Source organism: Rhipicephalus sanguineus, chromosome 6, assembly GCF_013339695.2.
Source record: "Rhipicephalus sanguineus isolate Rsan-2018 chromosome 6, BIME_Rsan_1.4, whole genome shotgun sequence".
Lineage (NCBI taxonomy): Eukaryota > Metazoa > Arthropoda > Arachnida > Ixodida > Ixodidae > Rhipicephalus > Rhipicephalus sanguineus.
Window position 1 is genome coordinate 3,140,363 of NC_051181.1, and position 15,214 is coordinate 3,155,576.

The 15,214-nt window shown below is 48.0% G+C and overlaps 1 protein-coding gene across 1 annotated transcript in view; it reads left to right on the forward strand.

Moving 5' to 3' along the window:
* Positions 1-15,214, forward strand: part of LOC119395574 (fatty-acid amide hydrolase 2-A) — a 378,664-nt gene that overhangs the window by 200,082 nt on the left and 163,368 nt on the right. The window contains exon 3 of the mRNA XM_037662551.2: positions 1,358-1,567. Within this exon, the coding sequence (XP_037518479.1) occupies positions 1,358-1,567 (210 nt within the window). The remainder of the gene's footprint in view (positions 1-1,357; positions 1,568-15,214) is intronic.

Consider the following 15,214-nt stretch of genomic DNA (forward strand, 5'->3'; position numbering starts at 1 on the left):
CAGCTGGACCGGACTTGTTAATCGGATCCGTTCGTGACCGCGGCTATGAGGAGTCTAAGTGAAGTGAAGTGCGAGGTATAGCGCAGCTGGTGGAAATCCTGGATGCCCCTTACGATGAAATGATCTATAATGCCTCCTGTCGTGGATGTGGCAGCGAGGCCTTTTGATGCCCTCTCCACATCCAATCCGTCTTTCACGCAGTATAAGGACCAAGCATTGTTGGGTCTTGATAAATCAATGTTGAAGTCACCGGTAATGATGAGAGGCCTGGTTCTTTCTGGATATTTATTGCAGGAAGCACTGACGCCGGTTTTTGCGTAATCCACGCGGTCCACGTTGCGGACCAAGCCTTCTTTCACATCCAAGCCTTCTTTCACGCAGTAGGAGGACCAGGTGTTGTTGGGTCATGATAAATGAATGTTGATGTCACCGGTAATGATGAGAGGCCTGCTTTTCTTGGCAGATTTATTATAGGAAGCATTTATCCCAGTTTTTGCGTAATCCACGTCGTCCATTATGCGGACCACGTGGACGAGTGAATGGTAGTTGAGCGTCTTCCAGGGGTGTTCTGTCTTCAGTTTCCTCTCTTTTATTGCGTCTGCCGCGGTGGTGTAGCGGTTAAGGCGCTCGGCTGCTGACCCGAAGGTCGCGGGTTCGATCCCGGCCGCAGCGGGCGCAATTCGATGGAGGCAGGATGCTATATGCCCGTGTTCTGTGCGATGTCGGTACACGTTGAAGAATACCTGATGTTTTTCAGACATAAAACCCCAACAATTATTATTATTGTTGTCACTTTCCTTGCGTATCAATGTGTGTGTTCGCGGTTACTGTGTTGGTTGTGACTCTTTATCACCTGTGGCACATACCCGCATAACATTAACTGTGGTTTACTGTATGTGCCACACGTGACTGAGAGAAAGGGTTTCATGACCTACGGGACAGGTATTTTGCGTTATTCATTTAATGAGCAGTGAATCGTGTTCGTCATACTCTGATCCCCTGCTCTGCCAATTTTGGTATATTAGAAGTTAAGGAGACGACCAGGAGAGCGCCCAGACGTAGGCGGCTAGATAGATAGATAGATAGATAGATATAGATACGTAGATAGAAACGGCCAAAGTGCCTGAGGTTCGCTAAGAAATGCTTCGCATTTAAAAGAAAATGTCATATTTGTCGCATTCGACACGTAGGCACAAAAATTGTAACTCGAAACAAAAGCAAGGATGGCTGTGTGAGCACAGCTCGGAAAACTTGGCTGCATATTGTTCACGTATGTGCCTTGGGAATATCGTGCAAGCTAAGCTGTACGCAGAGTGAATGGGTGTGTGCTGCAATCGATGCGCTCCAAAATTTACAGGCATGCGATACGACGTGGGCTCAGCTTTCAGCAAGGGTCGTCGGGCTAACCAGGACGCAGTCGTGGTTTCCAGACTTCGCGCGGCCGGTGCTATTCTGGTGGCGATGACCAACGTCCCGGAGCAACTTCTCTGGTTCGACTGCGAGAACACGCTGGATGGAGCCACCCGCAACCCGTACGACACACGCCGCGTTCCTGGCGGCAGCAGCGGTGAGTATTTGGTTTAAGGCGCTGAAACAGAGATCGTGCAGCCGAAGCGTCTAAATTATTTAGGGAAAGGCCAGCATGAAATAATTGACAGAAATTTCACATAACCCGTGCGCAGTACATCGAGGAGGTGGGAAAAAGGCGTACAGAGTTATTAAGCGTGGTGCTATAGCCGAGAATCGAAACTGTCAATCTTCCAAGGGCTCAGCAGATATTACAACCGACTATATTAACATTTCTTCAGCGTAAACATCAAGTAGAATAACCGGAAACACGTCATATACATTCTTGCGTAAAGCACACAAAGCTTTGTAACTCTTTACGTTACAGGCACATTTAACAGTCTACTTATATCGCAACTCTCACCAACGTTTATGAATCGCACAAGACCATAAGCCTCAAAATTCTAGGGCCGCAACATCTTAGAATGGAATTAATACGTACTTCACAGAACTATTAACTGACATAGCATTATGATACGCTTCTTACTAGCATGTGCACGTCTCTCAGTATTTCTTGAGTAGGGAAAAATTATTGCTGACAGCTGCAAAGTGTTAAAAGACATGTTCCATGACCATTTGCTTTCTGCTTCGATGCAGCACGCTGATTTAATTAATTGCTCTTTAGGTTGCAAGGGCTACTACGCACGGTGTAGACTTGAACATGCGGACATGCCTTCACGGGCATTTAGCTCTCGAGGCCCCTGATGACATCCAATCAAACCGAGCTCTTTCACTCCCGCTTTTTGTGCGGTGTTTGTTTTGAGCAGTACCAGTGTTTCTAAAACAGTTTTAGGACGTAGAACCCCTGCATTGCATTGTGAAGAACAACTATTCCTGAACTTAAATTAACCCTTTACTGCCGGTTGTCGCGAATTCGCGACATACCGAAAGACGCCGATTAAGTAACACACGAAACGCGTTGATGCCTTCACCGGCGGCTGTCACGCATTTGCGGCGAACGTAGCTTTCAGCACGAGACATCTAGCGCCATTGCATGTAAGGTATTGCAAGCTGGAACCCAGTGTTGTGTATCAGATGCCGGAGAACGCGAAGCACGTGCAACAGCTCTCACTACTTCGTTGTTTTCTGCGCGAGAACGTAAGTTCCATCTCATATAAAATTTTTTCGATGTGTCCGCATACAAGAGGTTGCACACGACATGTCACGTTGTTTTGAAGTACGTTATTTCCTGCGCAATCCTCGCTTCTGTGGTATGTCGCGAATTCGCGACATCCGGCATTTGAGTCAGTCAGTGATGACTGCCGGTATGACAAGTTCATGATGGACTTCAGCTCATTTTATGGAAAAAAAAAGGCTTCGCATGCGCTTGCCACCTGAAGATAAAAGTGACGACAGCTGTCTCAATGACGGCGAAGACGACGATGTCGATCCTCATGCACAAGCACGAGGGTCTTCATCGAGCAGTGAGGATGAAGACGAAGATGTGGTAGACCAGCCAAGCTAGTGCCTGTCTAAAACATGCAGTGCGGTGGAAAAAAAGACTGTCAAGAACAGCGGGAAGTGCCACACTGGAAAACCGCTCATCCTCAATGTGACACTGTCCGAGCTCCTATTGAATATTTCAAGCAATTTTTATGACACCTTCACGGAACATCGTTCAGCAGAGCATTCTGTTTGCGACGCAGAAAAATCCGAACAAAGGGCTGGCTCTGTATCGTGGTGAGCTAGATCTATTTCTCGGTGCCGTCACCTTCATGTCATTCTGTCGGATCCCAAGACGTCGGCTATACTGGGCGGCGGAGTCTAGGGCACACAGGGTGGCCGACACGATGTCACGTGATTGGTAGGAGGAAATAAAGTCAAACTTGCATTTAACAACAATGATGACGCCAAGTTACGTCCCCCTGAAGAAATCCGCTTCATTGATGCGGCGATGCCATACTTGCGTTGCAATGAACATATTGAGCTACTATTGGCTTAAGTGCCGGTTGTCGCGAATTCGCGACATACCTAAAAGTATGCATTAACGTTGCATTTTGGATAATGCAACCGCTGATTTAAGTTAAGGTTGCTATTTAAAGCTGAAAAATGAAAAACAATTTTTTTTCTTCGGCGCTTTCATAATTCAGGCATTAAAGGGTTAAAGCCGCAGTAACGATACGACTCGTTTCAACATCGAAGAACAGAACGTTGTACAGTGCTCACGAGCACTCTGAACTAGGTTTTTCACAGTGGCGCTGTAAATAGCCCAGCTTATTTATTTTGCGGCGTCTGTCCGCGTTGCTCCTCCAACTGAAAACTCACGTCACCACTTCCGAGCGAGCAATCACGTCAAATAATGGCGTCAGCGATCATAAAAGTTAGCATTATCACGAGAATTCACATCAATGACTGCTCAAAGCTGGGCCGATCTCGGAGGCAGTGCAACACCGCATGAGGCATCGCCACGTCAGTCGATATTAGGCGCTCGGACGTTGGCTACAGCTCCAGCCACTTTCACAGGGTGGCCAATGACCTCTCCCACGCCTAGCCATGCATGGCTTATACAGCACAACACGGCCACTTTTGAAAGGCCATACAGTCGATGGCCACCGAAACGTAACGACTTTATCGACTCGATGGAGTTGTCGCGCTGCTACAAGGCACTTTTGAACCAGGCGTTTCCCGCAAAAATTGCGTGGCGCTGCGGATAATTATTTTCGTATTCGTGTCACCGAAAGATAAAAAATATAAATCCACTTGTAGAAAAAGATGAAGTAATGAACGCGTGCAGGCGAGCACAGCAGAAACACAAGAGGTAGAAGTTGGAACAATGAATGCCTGTCGGTCTGGTTCCTTCGCAGATCGATAGCTTTCTTTACACCACTTAAAAGCATGTCTGTTTTATTTTTGCTTAACCATTTTAATAAATTCTTTATTCCTATATTTGAATAAATATTATTTTGAAGTTGTTCAGCAGAGAAACTCTGGTGAGCGATCTACGACACGACGGCACGATGAAGACAAGCACGTTGCTGTTGTCGAGAGTATGTGCAGTTCGCACGTATGAAGTGGCAAAAATACTTTACTAAATAATTATTAACGCCCACACATCCTGACTTTAAAACATACTGGTTACATATTGTTTTCTAATCGTGAGCAAGAGCACACTGGGAACGAGAGGGCACGTTCGCGCCGTTTCCGCTTCCATTAATAAACGGCTATCGAAGTTTCTGTTGAGTTGTGGGTTGCTCCGTTGACCCGATAGACTGTTGACTCGACGGCCTTCGAAACGTCCCGGGTAGCAGCCAGTGCTCGACCATTTAGTCAATAGACTATCGGTTGGAAGGCCTTCCAAACGCCCGTGTGACACGGGTATTAGCCGTGTCCGGGAAAAGGGGGATCCTGGGAGTTGTGCCGACGCGGTGTGATTGAACCTTTAAGGCCCCCGGCAGAGCCAACACACCCCTTTGACCCCATTGCTTCACGTAGACGGCAGCCGTGGGCTGACCCTCCCAGGGGAAATCGGCAGTCGCCTTTTCCCGTCTCTCTCTCCCTTCACATCTTTGTCTATCTCTCTCACATTTCATCTTTTTTCTCTCTTCTAGTTACTTCCAATTTTCTTGGCGGCGAGGGTTAACCTTGTGTGGCTATCCAGCCTTGGGTAAACCACACTGGGTCACACTGGACTTTTATTGCGATAGCAATTATATGGACAGTCTCGACGGGTTTTTGCCGTTGCCGTCGCCGTGATGTCCTTCCGGTATGAAGTCCAAATTAATAAGATCCCCTTGCGCATTGTATGTTCTGCCACGGGTAAAGGCGCGCGAGCGGGGGCGACGAACGCGGCAGAACCAGAGTTCAAACGAGCCGGCCCATTTTCGTCGCTCGGAGGGTGCATGCGATAACATCACCCCGCTCGGGAGGTCTGCTGTCGAAGCAGACAGGAAACGCCCCGCCCGTCTTTAACGAGCCTTAAAAGACGCGAAGACGCAATGGGGGGGGGGGGGGGGGGAGCGTCGCCCGAGTAGTAACTTTGAACTTTGAATCTAAGGGTGCGGTGTCGCGATCGCTGGCGCGCGTGCTATCTCGAAAGCCATCGCAGAGGGAGGTTGGGCGCGAGGACATACCGTGGCGCCGCCATGCGGAGGTGTCCGTGTGACGTGTAAGGCTGGATTGCTCCGCCTAGAGTCACTGGAAAATTTCAGAGTACCGCAAAGGTAGGCTGCACGCGCGCAACATTGGGCGGCGGCGGCCATTTCCCTTCCGGACCGTAAGGCGCGTTGGTAGCGTGTGTTCAGAAGTGACCGATCTTTTCGCCTCGATGCCGTGTTACGCTCGGCCTAACTGCAATATGTGTGTATGTGTGTGTTTCTTCAAATGGATATCAGAAGTATTTTCGACTCGACAGTCATGAATCGACTGCGCGGTAAGCAATGTAGCTAATGAAACGTGCGGCGAATGTTGCTATGTGCTCGCGAACTCTCTTCGTGGCTTCGTCGGTCTCTTTTTTGTTTCACGGCCGGGTGTGTTCGCAAGGTCGGGAGCTGTAGACAGTTGCATTAGCGTAATGACCGTGCGAGATGCCATTTACTTCGTTACTTGGTGAATGTTGACTGTTTGCGCTAGCTTTGCAGTCGGTGTTCAGGTTCACTTCATAACGCATTCGAGAACATTATCGAACATCGAGAACATTCAGCATTGCGTCCTTCGACTGATCGCTGACGCATACCTTACTTGCGCGCCATGCCCGCTGTTCAGCTGGGTGTTATGTGTAATAGAAGTGGTGTGTGTACGGTAAGTTGAAGTTGTGCGTGAAGTATTTGTCTCGATTCGGAACGCCAGCAGCCGAACGCACGGGCGAATTGGCGTGCGGTAAGTAAGATGCATCTTATATTGCGAATACGTTGTCATTTCCTAACAGATACGTAGAAAATAGGCCATAAAAAATGATTGACGTCACTACTCAGCTGTTTAATTTCCTATTTTTGTCTCCTTAATATTCCCAACGTTGCAGTGCATTTGCAAATATTTTGCTGTGTTCCGACAAAGTTTTTTTTTTTTTTTGCATTGCCAGCGCGTAAACAGCTGGGGTTCGGTTTCTGCACTGCTTTTAATTTCAACTTTTTTTTTTCGTAATGTACTCTTTTTAAAACTTCCTCGGCGCAATGCTTTATGTTATTTTGATTAGAAATAGCACATCCCGAAATTTTTTAACGCGCATGCTACTGAAACACAGTATGTATATAGATCCAGGGCTCGCATGAAATCGATTCCCTCGATGCGTGAGAGGATAAGCCGATTTGTTTTTTTTTCTTTTTTTTTGCTGGGACCATTTCTCACCCACTAAACAGTATTGTAAGGGTACGCTCGGCGCAATGCAGCATTAGCAACGATTTTTTTTTTCTTTTTGAAAAAAACAAATACGCTTAATAACATTGCGTATACCAAGTTTATCAACAGAGTTCCACGCTTCAGTTTTGCGCAGTGGCAAATGATCATGCGACAAGTGCGTTCAAGGTATACAGTAAACAGTTATTATTTTAATAAGTCTTCGATTTCGCTCTCGTGCGTGACACGCTTATAACTCGAAATGCATGCACAATCTGTTCAACAGATCGAGGTATAAACAGCCGAGCAAATAGAAAGGTATGTAGTATGTACTCGAGAAGCGTACGTTGAGGGGCTAGTTGGTTAGACATAATTGAAAAAAATTATAACTGCGATAAGGACAAGACACCAGAAACGTAGTGGACAGGACGATCGCAGTCCTGTCCACTTCGTTTCTGCTGCCTTGTCCTTAGCGCAGTTATAAATTTTTTCAATTATGTAGTATGTAGTTTTCAATATCTCGGAACATAGCGGACCGAAAAGGTGAAGTGTTCTGTTGCATGAAAGGTTTTCCAGCAAAGTTTGTGTACACTGCAGAAAGGAGTGTTCTTCGAGGGGGGGGGGGGCGAATTCATTCCGCGGCCAACTATGCAGCCACGTACAAGGACGCTCTTTGGCGTTAATGTTTCCCACACGGAATGCAAAAATATATGAAATTCCCGGAGTAGCACACCAGCAACATTCGGTTACTGGTGAGCTATTCTCTGGCATCTGCATGACGTGTTTAAAAAAGCGACGAAATACTTCTAAGGACTGGGGTACCGCTAAATGTCCGGCCGCGCCCTGCATTCAACGCGCCTGCACCCAAAGCGCTTGGAAGGGATATGGCGGCGAGAGGTCACGTGATGCGAGTAAGCCAATCGCGTCGGCGGCGGCGCGCGGAAAACAGATGCGATACTCTGAAATTTTTCTAGTGACTTTAGCTCCGCCTGCCCTCTCCCGCTCGGCCTGCCGCCGCTTTCGCGCCTTCTTTCTTATTCTCATTGTTCTACTTCAATTGGACGAAATTAGTAAAATACTGTTGTGGCTTCGTCACTGACAACGAAATGCGGCACAGCTGCTCCGAAAATATATTACTTTCCTCGAAATGACTCACACCGAGGTGCTACGGCCACCGATGTGGATGCCACGGGGGCCGAGCGTGCTGCTTCTCTTTTGTAAAGGGTAAACAACCATTTTGTGTCGGAACTAAGCATCTAATGGGCGTTTGCTTGAGACAAAGAAACATATTTTCGCTGCAAGCAATGCGTGAAACGTGGCCACCGTGTAACTTCATTCTATGCGGGTTCGCATCTAAAGACGGGTCGCGGTTGGCGCGAGAAAGAAATCGGCATTAGCAAATTTGCATTCCTGTTTAGTACACATGGTTCTGTAGTATAAAGCACGACGCGCGCTTTGTCCGCATTGTGCGAAGCAACCCAACATGCTTGCTTCTGCATGCAGCCGCTATTGGAGGGAAACGCACAAGAGCTGTGTGAACACGCGCGCCTCATTCAGGATTTTAGCTAGATAACATCTTACGTAAGCACATGCTTTTTTTTTCTGTGGCACGATTTTACTATTTATCTGTTGCTCCTTATTGCGCGAATTGTCTACGGTTTGCACACAGTGCATTTTCGATCGCCATCGAGCCACATCAGGATGAAAATTGTCTGCGATTTACTCCATTCGGCAGTTGGCACAAAGACGCCAATCGCGATCGAAAAATACGGTCCCGATAGGGCTCATATACGAAGGTAAATGTACCGTGTGCCAGCCGGCCGCTTTACTTTGCGCATTTGCATGCGCTAGATAAACTTGATAATCGCCCCTTGTCAGAACAAAGGGTTTTGGGGTCTTGGCCGAGTCCGTCGTCAGCACAGAAGGCTTTGAAAGCACGCTTCTTGTGGACAACTGGTCTTACAGATTTCTCCTTTCCTTTTTTTCTCTCGTTTTCCTTTTCTTGCTCTCCCTTATTTTTATAACATCACTCTTCTATCATCTTTTATCCCTCTCACCCCTTCCCCCAGCACAGGGAAGCCAGCCGGTCTGAAAAGAGGCTAACCTCCCTGTCTTTCCGCTTGTTCCTTCGTTCCTTCCTTGAGTGCACTAGCATGCTGCAAGAGGTGGCTTATTGTGGTCTAGATGACAATTTTATGCTTATGAAGCGCGAAAAACACAGGTCGATGCAGATACATACAAGTGTTTGTCCGGTGCGTATCTCTGCTTCGTCCCCGTGTTTTTTGTTGTTGTTGTTTTTTTCGCGCTTCATAAGCACGAACCGATTGCAACTAAATCAGATCAGAACAGAACACTGCTAAAGCGGATAATGAACAAATGAGATACGGTACGATGACATGGATTTGAAACTACGACGGTGCGCGTGGGCCGAGGGTGACTACTTTGATATATAAATGTTCCTTTTGTGAATAAAACCTTCAGTTGATAGTAGCGCTGGTGGTGTACCCTTCTTTTCTGTGTCCGTGTGTCAGTGTGCGCTAAAAATAAGTTACGATGCACTCATACCAACTAGTTCGTCTTTCAATATTACTAAATCAGACAGCTGTGTTCGCAGTTTTATGTGTCAGTGGAAATACCAGTGTCCGGCATATACAACTTAAATCGTAAGCAATATTACACTTCGCGGCTGCTGTTAGAAGGTGAATCAATGCTTGAGGCCCGTGTACTTGGATAGTACACGGGCCGTGTACTTGAAGGTACACGTACGGGCCTCAAGCTCAATTTCGACTCCATGGAGGTGCCCAAAATTTCCGGAGCTTTCCACTACGGCGTCCCTCACAATCATATCGCGGTTTTGGGACGTTAAACCCCAACAATTGTAGAAGGTGAATCAGTCTTTCAAGCTAGCCATGTTGTCGCCTGTAGCGCAACATAAAAAAGATGGTTGATACCTCCGTCATAGGAATCGGAATAACACGAAAGTAAAGCGTGCCCTTACAGAAGTAACTGAATGTTTACTGTACATTGATATAAGAGAGTTTCTACAACATAAATTGATGTCTGGCAGCTATAGCACCGTTTAACGTGGATGCACCCACTTTGATGTAGGGATGGTAAAATCGATGAACGATTGATCGATTAATCGATTAAAAGTCAACGATTAATCGATTAATCGTCATCGATTTCCGGTTTTCAATTAATCGAGTTAATCGATTAAAACTACTCGATTAATCGATTACGGCACCCCCCACTCCCGCCCCCAACCTCGCCCCTTGGCCGGAGCGCATGAGTGTGAGGCGCGCTATCCTGAGTAGGGATGGTAAAATCGATGAACGATTAATCGATTAATCGATTAAAGGTACACAATTAATCGATTAATCGTAATCGATTTCCGGCTTTGGATTACTCGATTAAAACTATTCGATTAATCGATTACGGCACTCCCCACTGCCGCCCCCAACCTGGCCCCTTGGCCGGAGCGCATCACTGCGAGGCGCGCTGTCCTGAGACGCAGATGTGCACATCCCCTCTCTTTCACTCCTTTCACTACAGCGCATATTTCTGCGCTAGCAGAACGAGCCCGGAGTTGGCGGTGGCCATACCCCATAGAGAAAGATATGAACTCGCCCTGATATCCGTCGCGTACGGGTACGGCGTCCAACTCCCAGCACTTCCCAATGCTTCAAACCCGGGCAGGAGGCGGCTCCACCCCATCGAGGCAGAAATGAACTTGCCCGCTTCACTCCGGCTCACAGCGCTCACAGTCTACTGCTGTTACTGCCTCATACGTGCCACCGCATCGCCTTGTTGCTTATTTTGTTCGTGTTCGTTTTTTGCCGCGCTGTTTCATTGTGTTGCCGTATAAACGCATCTCTCCTTACATTTGATAAACGAGTAGTTTTCGTCGCCTGTAGTGTCAATCGCAACTTTCTTTGTATTTTATTCAGCCTTGAGATTTTACTCGTTTCTTGTGTAAGTGCTGCATTGTAATATGCGCTGCTTATTTCCTGACTGGTTCTTCGTGCCGTTCTGTTTTACTCTTTAGCAAATACAATATTGTTTACCAATGAGAGAGAGAAAATATATTATAAGGCAGAAAGGGTGGCCTGAGCTAGTACGGCCCTGCCTGCTACTCTGCTCCGGGGAAAACGCAACGGGGGAAAAAGAGTGATGAAGTACGATGATGGGCAGAGGATTAGGTAATTCGTACATACATAATACGACACGTTTGCTAGCGTAAAGCTGACAAGGACGCTAGTAACCATCTTTTATTACGCTGTATACCAACTAGCCCAACTGTCCGTCTTATAGGGTATATACCATTTTCATAACTGTTCATCTAGCTTTCCTGTGATGCAGTTAGCTCAATTAATGACAGCTAGTCACTTCTTCAAACAGAGTGTTCCAGCGCGGTTTGCTTGCGCTGGGACGCGGAAAATGTAGACTCGGCTCTCTTGACTCGAACAGGCATAATAGAGAGCCCGCGTGCAACTACGACCTCGTCTCCACTTGGAGCACGAAAGTTGCTGCCGTTAGTTGAGAGGAAATGTAGCGCCGGAATGGGCACTCGCGAATTGTGAGAAGGGTCTTATAGACCCTTTATGTAATCCGCAATTTTACGCGTCGGTTTACCGAACGTCTAGCATCCAGTGCATTACTATTGAAGAAACGACCTTGTAGCATTTAGTAACACTGTATGGTCGCATATTTAGGGAGAAATACCGCTTTCAGCTAGAGGCCCCCGCCTTCTGCTGTGACAAGAAAGAAGGACAGTCGCGAAATTTATGTTGTAATGTCTAATACACTCGATAGCGCTCACAGTTCAGTTGTATTCGCAATGCCCATAGGCCTGACTGGCTGCCCAGGCGGCGCTGCGAAAACGGTGCTAAAAAGCGCCCCCTACGACAAGTTCTTTGGTTTCGAGTAGTCAGACTGGCGGCCGCATGCAGCACTAAGCTCAGATGCGCAATGGAGCCGCCGCTGTCGGTTGTGCTGCGCTTTGGATCTCGGCCAGTTTCTGGCGTGGCTGAGTTCTTCAGGTCAAGCAATCTGCGTAACCGCAAGAAGCTCGTCATCGTCAAGTATGTTTACGACGTGCAGGAGATTGAAGGAACCATTTCGGCGCGCTGCAACTCGCAAGTGCAGCTAATCTCATACGACGTTGAGCTCGAGTTAAGTTTTACGAGGCATGCTCGCGCGATTAACGACAGTGCATAAACGAAAAGATTGCTGTTAAGAAAGCCGACATGATTTGCATTACATGACGAAACGGAATCAAGAAAGGTCCAGTGACGAAGGCTAGCCGTCGGCGGCCCGAATGAGCGCATTCGCGTTGTGTGCCGTTTTCTGCCGCATTCAGTCGCAAACACACTTTTTCCCCATGCACGGTCGTAATTTTCAACATTTGCTTCTAGGGAATTCGTCAAATTCTGTCAGCGTGCGGTGGCGGTCGAGAAGCGACGGCGCGCAATGTTTACAGCCGGTCGCTGGAAGCAGCCGGCTGTAAGCTGCCGGAAAAATCGTAGGCACATACGCAGGGTGACTCATGGCATCGTTTTTCTCGTTTCGCACGAAATGCCGGCTATCCTCGTGATCGCCGTCGGCAGCCACGGCGTGCCGTCTGGACTGCACACAGGGAATATATACATATATAAACGCGTGCACGCGCGTACGAAAAATAATCAGCACGTTACGTTGCAAACCACGTTTTGCTCGCGTACTCACTTCACGCGTCGGACGGCACGTATCCAGCGGTTCCGTCGCTCCACTTCGTGCGGCTTTCAGGGGAACCAGTAAAACCGCACATTAGGATCCTTATCCCCATGTTCGAGGCAATTAACCACGCAACAATAACGGCGGCGACCGCGCTTCGGGACCGCGCGCTGCTCAGAGCCGTCGCCCAGACCACCTTTCGGCACGGTTTGTTGAAGCAGGGATCGCTCGTCAAACATGTCAGACTCTGCAGGCATAGCGGACAAGTTCCTGCGTACGTTTTAAGCGCTTTTTGAGCCTGAAAACTAGGCGCAAAATTAAGTAAAACGCTTAAAGCAACTGAGACCTGCGTAACTCGCCGGTCGGCGTCCATTTTTGACTACCCAAGCAACTTCGGCGCACGCCACCAGGCTCCGCCACAGTACTCAAAACTCCAGCGCGTCAGCCCTATAGACTGTCGCGCCGCCAAGCGGAATTCAGGAGCGTCCTCTCGAGGAGGGTTAGTAGACGACAAAATGGCAGCTCTACGCAGTCGCTCCCTTGTTCGGCTGTGCTAACCTCAGTGTTAACGCGTTGGCAAGGAAGGAACACTACGACTTGGCATGTTCCCTACATCAGTGAACAAACCGGGCCCTCCGTGACACGAGAAATCTGATTCGTTCTTGCGAGGCGCGAAGTTTTCGTGAAAATACGTGGCGACTCGCGCTTTCAATGCTAGCCCACAGCGTACGCATACTATCAGCTTCGCGAGGCTTTCTGTAGCCACGTAGGTTAGTTAAATGTTACCGTTTGACATATTCAGTTGAAGCTCACCCTGTTTTACTTGCATAAAATATTGGTCAGTGTCCCGTGTAGTGCATGAATCCCATAACACTGTATGCGGGAGGTCGCGCGGGCTTGCGATGTGCTGTTCTATAACTGAGCGATCTCAAGTTGGCGATACATTAAAATAGGTCCTATATCCTTTGTCAGCAAAGCGCTATTACAAATCGTGCGAGCGACGTTTCAATCATTCGAGGACGCGTCTGCTCGACGCCTCTCGTGGAGCGAACGCTTTCCATCCACGCCGTCCTTCGCCAGTGTGTTGGGTTTTATAGCTACGGCTGCGCCACTTGTTTTTGTACGTTTGTTGATAGGTGGCAGCACACTGCAAGCGATTTGCTCGTTGACCGATCTGAGAGCGAAATGTTCTCCGCGCCCAGACGTCTCTGTAATTGTAAACGTGGTGTCGCGGAGTGGTCGAAGTTGTTCGGCGGAGGAAATTCTTCAGATTGCTTTCAGCAGTGATGTTGAAAGAAACCATCTTGACGACGAGGGTTTTTCACTGGACGTAGAAGACTGTGAAGGCACCGAGAGCGACAGCGACGGTGAACGATCAGCTGCGAACTCACGAGGAGCGAGTTGCACTTCACGTCCCCTCGTGCGTTAATGTTCTTTCATGCTCGTAAGTCACTTTGATTGTATTTAATGTATAATATCCTTGAGCGAGATCAAAATAAAAGCATAGTTCCTCTTGTGCATTGCATGTATCAATTATTGTGGATATTATGGAGCGCCGCATCCCGCCAACACGCTCGAGCTCGACCAGAGAAGCGAAATAGTTAGAGCGCTGGAACGTGCAGTCACAACCACAATCCACGCCTCTCGGCTAACTTCTTCGACGTTGCGAAAAGAATACGTGTGCATTATTTTCGCTATTCGTGTTTCGATCGTGCTGATCGAGCCTGCAACATGCGAGTGAAGTGAATTGCACACGGCTAGAGTCTCAGCATGGCTGTGACACAAGCGCTACTGAATGGGAAGTTAAATGCTTGTGTTCCGTTGAAGACGTAACTCCGCGTTCCCGACTGCACAAGTAATGACGACGGCGTATTATGTTTGCAAACCATCACCACGTTAAACGTGCGGTCCCGTGCAGCAGCGATGGTGCTACTCGCTGCCGGCCTACTACTGCGGCAAATTCGTAAGGCAGGCTCGGTACAACGTATCTATAAACGTTGGCTCGGTACGTACTACCTCGGAGTGCCGTTCTGCTCATACGTCAATTTTAGTTCATGCAGTTTTGTGTAGCACGCACAGGATTTCGCAGAGCATCGTTATGCACGGTAACGGAGCTGAAATATAACCTTTCACGCCACAGCAAATAATTAGGTGGCGAGTACTTAGCACTTTCCATGGTTTGGGAAAGTAGTTTAGTCTCATATCCAATTCAGCACAGCTCATGACTTCATCCGGTGAAAGTGACACACGTCCGCACGTACTATCTGTTCCTATGCTAACAAACGGATTGACCCTCCTCCTGGCGCCATCTTGAAAAGCACGGCGCGCCACCTATAGTTCGTGGGCATTGCGAATACGCACGATTGAAAAGGTGCCAGTGGCGCCAGCAACTATCAGATGAAACCTGCGAAGTACACTGGCGCAGCTGCTGTTTATTCTAGCCGAGAGGCAGAAACTTATATCACTCCCGCAGTTGCCTGTACCGATGGTCTTTTTGAGGCCAGTATGTTTCCGTGTAATCCCTGCATGGGTGACCTAAAAAAAAATGATCGCGTCAGTCCGCAATTATAGTATTATGTAGGGCTTCCACAATATCTAACCGACAAACCGAGAAAAGATGCCGTGCTTACGAGAGCGAGCGTCTCATTTAATTCCTCTTCCTCCT